The following is a 6000-nucleotide window of genomic DNA, read 5'->3' on the forward strand; positions in this document are numbered from 1 at the left end:
TTCCAAAGGAAATGCAAAATTTACTTTCATCAGAGAACATAACTTTGGACCACTCAGCAGCAGTCCAGTCCTTTTTTTGAGAGGCTTCTGGCGCTGTCTGTTGTTCAACAGTGGCTTGACACAAGGAATGCGACAGCTGAAACCCATGTCTTGCATACGTCTGTGCATAGTGGTTCTTGAAGCACTGACTCCAGCTGCAGTCCACTCTTTGTGAATCTCCCCCACATTTTTGAATGGGTTTTGTTTCACAATCCTCTCCAGGGTGCGGTTATCCCTATTGCTTGTACACTTTTTTTCTAACACATCTTTTCCTTCCCTTCCCCTCTCTATTAATGTGCTTGGACAGAGAGCTCTGTGAACAGCCAGCCTCTTTTGCAACGACCTTTTGTGTCTTGCCCTCCTTGTGCAGGGTGTCAATTGCCGTCTTTTGGACAGCTGTCAAGTCAGTAGTCTTCCCCATGATTGTGTAGCCTACAGAACTAGACTGAGAGACCATTTAAAGGTTTTGCAGGTGTTTTGAGTTAATTAACTGATTAGAGTGTGGCACCAGGTGTCTTCAATATTGAACCTTTTCACAATATTCTAATTTTCTGAGATACTGAATTTGGGAGTTTCCTTAGTTGTCAGTTATAATCATCAAAATTAAAAGAAATAAACATTTGAAATATATCAGTCTGTGTGTAATGAATGAATATAATATACAAGTTTCACTTTTTGAATGGAATTAGTGAAATAAATCAACTTTTTGATGATATTCTAATTATATGACCAGCACCTGTTTTTGAAAACTACAAGATGTGTGTGTTAGAGCAGGGTTGGAACAAAACTCTACAGGGCTCCGCCCTGAGTTTGACAACCCTGTTCTAGGGTTACTAGCAAAAATGTACTTTAGCTTATTATAGTGTCACCTTGTGACCGATTCTCCTTATATTGAATACACTGCTTCATGCAGTTCCCTTGAACAGGCTAAATGTCATATCAGTCATTCACAAAGAAGTTATTAACTGCTGAAAATCTGATTAATTTTTGTTGATTTGTAAGATTATTTTCATGGCTTTGTTACCACTTGCCTTGAAGATACACATCAAATTAAATTTTATTTGATCAAATGGATCAAATTTATGACAGGTTTATATTTGTAGCACCCCTTATAGGCAGACAGAATTTTGTGTTCATTCTCAGAATATCCTATTGTCTATGTGTTCAAGTTTCACTAAGTCTGGCGTTCAGCAGTTTTAAGTTAATTAGTCAAAATGAGTGAAACCAGATCATTTAATAGGCTTATATCTTAGCAATGCTTTCATAAATCAAAAGTTTGCAGCAAATCAGTACAAACATAATAGGGTTCCCAGCATGTTATAGTGCTGCGACCCTTAATCAGTCTTTGACTACACAGAGTCACCCACACCCCTGAGAAAAACCCAGAATGCTGCACTTACCATGAGCGCCTGCATGGCCTCCCACTCCTGAGGGGATTGAATCTTGTGAGCAAGAAGCCTGGTGGCCAACTGAGGACTAAAGACACAATACATTTAGCACAATAAAAATAATAATCCATAAAACAGGACCCCTAAACATTCACACTAACAAAAGCAAAAGATATATGAGCAATTTATTTTTACATTCCTAATTAAGACTTGACTTTCTCTTACATTTGCTGGTCATGTGAAACTTAAATAAGGACAGGTAACTTTACCCCTTGATTTTGTGTTTATCCCTTTGGGACTGTTATATGAACATGCACGGTCACAATGACAAAACAATCACATTCAATAAACCGTAGAAAAAGCCTGAGGAGAACTCAAATACAAGTTTAAAAATGACTGAAATGTGGACGCACCCTTCAGGTTCATTGCTGAGTTGGTCACAGAACAGTTGAATACTCTCCCAGTCAGTTTCTCGATTTAAAGGGTTGGTCGCTTTGTCTACATGTGACACATAAAAAAAAGCAAAAACGTTAGAAAGACTTATAGAAAAAATCTTACCTACAATAATCTACAACAAGCATATCTGCAATTTTGGATTAACATCACAACATCTGTAAATCAACAGTTATAAGATATGAAAGCAAGTGATCCTTTCAAAGTATTTTAAAACAACGACCATGAACAGTTATTAAAATCAAACATCTGAATATAGAAGCTGATATATATCAACAAGAAATTTTTTAAACATTTATATCATGTTCAAAATTGTCCTTGTTCATTGTAGATCAAGTCAATCAAAAAAATATACAAAATTAAAAGCATGGACAAAATAATCAAAATAACTCAGTGACATAATTAAAGAAAATATACTAAGATACATTTTAAATTTGATAGTGACTATAAAAATATTTCATAAATATTTCTTTGTGCACAACGTTTCAATTAAGAAAAATATGTACTTGTAATCAGTAATGTTATTGATGTTAAGTCCACAATTATTTTCAAAGACTATAATTCAAAGTGTCGGAGACAGCATAGAAACGGGTCGTCAAACTAAGTAATGACTGTGACGTAAGCATTACAATTCGACAACATAAAATTGACGAAAGTGTTGGTCGGATAACGAAACAGGAGAATGGATCATATTTTCTTCACTGATCATGGTTCATAGTAGTACGGAACTATGGTGTAAATTTGGACCTTACACCGTAAAAGCGTAACAAATATTTTGTAATTAAATGTCTTCATTCAATGTTTTATTTATCATGTGATTCTGCTTACAGATATTCCTCCCTTTTGACTCACGGACAGATAGCTTGCAATTTTACAACTCTTCTCTACCTATTAAGCACAGAACACACACACTCCTACAATTGTAAAAATACACGCACGAAACACACTAAAACAAACAGTGTTTCAGAAACTCAACTATATCGGTGTTAGCATGCTAATAACTCAACTGCCAACAACACCATGACACTCCGCATCTGAGTTCCGCAAAGCGTTTGCTCCAATGTATCATCTTAGGCGTATGCATCTCCTTGTTATTAGCAGTGTCACATTAGAATGTAATAAATCTGTAGTTTAAATGTGTTTGACTTACTGACGCGGGACTCTAAGCTCTGCTCGTCAGGCGGAGCCGCCATCTTCACCGAGATCACAAGACTCAAATCTCGCGATGAAACACGTGACTACAGAAGTACTTCTGCATAATATTTCATATAATGAAACAACACATTGAATGTATTTGGCCATGACCTTGAAACATTTCATATGGTACATGTAACTTAATTCTACTACAAGTAGAGTAGTAACTGATTGAGCATGTTTCATGATGCCTGAACGTTTTGTATTTGTAGACTATATACGTGGACTTTTTTTTATAATATTAAGACGACGAATAAGAAAAACAGAAAAACTAGGGGTTTTCCTTTTTAAGTTCCTCTACTTACAGAAAGTTCCTCTAATTACAGAAATTCACGGCGTTCTTGTTCTACATTAATTTCAACAATAAGAAATAATGATACAGTTCCTTTTGAAATGTGTAGAAAGGTGTAGAAACAGTGTAGAAATGAATCTATTCTATTAGTATTCTACTACTATATGTAGTAAAAAATAAATAAAAAATTCAAGAATATTAATGTTAAATGCTTCTTTCATATACTAGCATATTTTAAAATGAATAAACTTACATGTTTTTGTTTGAGCTCTTTGTGATACTATAGAAATGATTCAGTTCAGTTGATTTATTTGCATTTGCATTTAAATTTATTATATTTTTTATAACTATTCTTCAGCAGAGAAGTTAATTGTGCCGTGTCTCGTGAGAAGTGAGTTAAACTGATGCTCTCCATGTTCCCTGTGGTTGCTGCACGTGTCACACTTTTGCCCTATAGAGTTAATCACAAACTCTGGATCAAACTCTGAGTTGACAGAGAATGTTTATATCGAGCTTTGTGAGCTGAACCTGATCAAAACCAGTTCGGATTTGCTTTGTTTTTTCAACTGTAAAACTAATCTGAAACTCAGTGTTTGTTCAGCTTCACAGACCACTGGTCTGGTGTTATTTGTGTTTTTGTGCACACTGTTGCATGGTTTCAGAATTTACTTTTGTTTATATCATTAAAGTTGATCTGCTCTGTGAACTACTACGCCTCCCCTCTTCATCTTTGTGGACCTTAATAAGACAGACATTAGGGGCTGTATACACACAGGCCACTGGGGAAGTCATGGCCTAATGGTAAGAGCGTTTGACTCCTAACCCTAAGGTTGTGCGTTTGAGTCTCGGGCTGGCAATACCACGACTTAGGTGCCCTTGAGCAAGGCACTGAACCCCCAACTGCTCCCCGGGCGCTGCAGCATAAATGGCTGCCCACTGCTCCAGGTGTGTGTTCACGGTGTGTGTGTTCACTGCTGTGTGTGTGCAATTTAGATGGGTTAAATGCAGAGCACGAATTCTGAGTATAGCCCCTTTCACACTGCGATTCCGGAAAATACACGGGTAATGTGTCCCGGCAATTGTTCCCGGGTCGCTAGATTTTGCACTTTCACACTGCCAGTGATTACCCGGAATATGTGTGTGCATTCACACACAACCCGTAAAGGTCCCGTAAAGAAACGTGACATCAGGATGTGACGTGTAATGTACGAGTCGAAAACGCTAGGCATGTTAACTTTCACTTAAGCTAGCGAACGATCTCAGCTTCCGCGCGGAGAGTGAGGAACTAACTGATCTCTGCTTCATTACAGTTTGCACATATATTTTCATTACGAACGTTGATCTGCCTTCAAAACACTTGGTAAAAAAGTCGCACGATAACGTGCGTCATCACTACGACACACCCTTTACGGCCTTTACCCTTTTGTTCACACAGCGCTCATTCCAGGACTGAACCCGGCCATGTTACTAGGTCCCTGACCCGGGATCAATCCCGGAATCAATCCCGGGACATGTTTGCATTCACACAGAAGGCGACCCGGCAATGTTCAGGCAATTTTCCGGGTCCAACGTGCAGTGTGAAAGGGGCTTATGGGTCACCATACTTGGCTGTATGTCACGTCACTTCACACACACAAAAAATCAAGACTATAAGTTAATATTGTTTAACTTAAATTCTGAACAAAATATCTCATAAGACATACTGTAATAGTTCAGGCATTATATTGTATTGTATTGGGCATGGACGTGACTCCTGACATCACACTTGGATGTGGGCAGGGGTTGGATGTCCACCACAGGCTGCAGCGATCCCTACTTGCAATTTCTGCACATTCCACAGATGTCCAAGAAAATTTCTAGTTAGACGTTCAAATTCTGAACTGCATATCTACATCCAAGGGAATGTGTCGCCACACGTCCAGACACCGTATACCGGAATTATACGTCGTGTAGAGATATACCTCTTTTCCACTGGGGCTGGTGCCAGAACTGGAACAGGTGCTCGGCCGAGACTGGCACTCGTTCAGAGCCGATTCACCTTTCCAGTGGCAGGGAGCAGAAGCCTTTACATCACCAACCTGTGACCGGAATCGTTTCTTATCTCTTGCGGAAGAAGAGCATTGATCTCTTCTTCTGACCACTGATGAACTCTAACATATTTAATTGTTGTTGTTAATGTCATTAATTTACCTGAACTCCGATGGCTTTTAAATATAGGCTTGTTCGAGATGCATCGGTGCTGCACAAACGAAAACGGTGTATAACATCGAAGTACCGCGAGAGCAATTCAAAAGCATAAAGAGTCATCTGCTCTCCAACTTATCTCTCTGAGTCTGTACTTTCATTTCATATGCAGATCAGTCTGCGCAGCTGCTGATGCATTTCAAACAAGCCTAATAGCTCCTTTAAAACTGCGGTCTGAAGTGGAAGCTCCGCTTACTGACATCATAGGTTCCCTTGTTTGAGACCAGCAAGATCTGTTTCGACCTCACTCTGACTGTCACTACGGTATTAACACAATGATAACCTTCTTTCCGCCTTCTCTCGAGACCTTATGTAAACAAAGTCATGCCCATGACCCTGGAGGCAGAACTTCCCGCACTATAAAAAGCGGGATGAACAAACAAAACAAAA

The 6000-nt window shown here is 38.8% G+C and overlaps 1 protein-coding gene across 2 annotated transcripts in view; it reads right to left on the reverse strand.

The window, feature by feature from the left end:
- The window catches only part of gga1 (golgi-associated, gamma adaptin ear containing, ARF binding protein 1), a 35618-nt gene extending 32507 nt beyond the window's left edge, over positions 1-3111 (reverse strand). Inside the window, exons 1-3 of one of the 2 annotated variants that reach the window (XM_042758092.1) lie at positions 3031-3111; positions 1841-1925; positions 1440-1515 (exon numbers count right to left, since the gene is read on the reverse strand). In XM_042758092.1, the coding sequence (XP_042614026.1) occupies positions 1440-1515; positions 1841-1925; positions 3031-3073 (204 nt within the window). In that variant the 5' untranslated portion in view covers positions 3074-3111. Of the gene's footprint in view, positions 1-1439; positions 1516-1840; positions 1926-2856; positions 2875-3030 lie in introns of those variants that run through there. The other variant, XM_042758094.1, reaches the window with a different exon arrangement.
- Positions 3112-6000: the final 2889 nt, after the last annotated feature.

The sequence above is a fragment of the Cyprinus carpio genome, chromosome A6 (assembly GCF_018340385.1).
Source record: "Cyprinus carpio isolate SPL01 chromosome A6, ASM1834038v1, whole genome shotgun sequence".
NCBI lineage: Eukaryota > Metazoa > Chordata > Actinopteri > Cypriniformes > Cyprinidae > Cyprinus > Cyprinus carpio.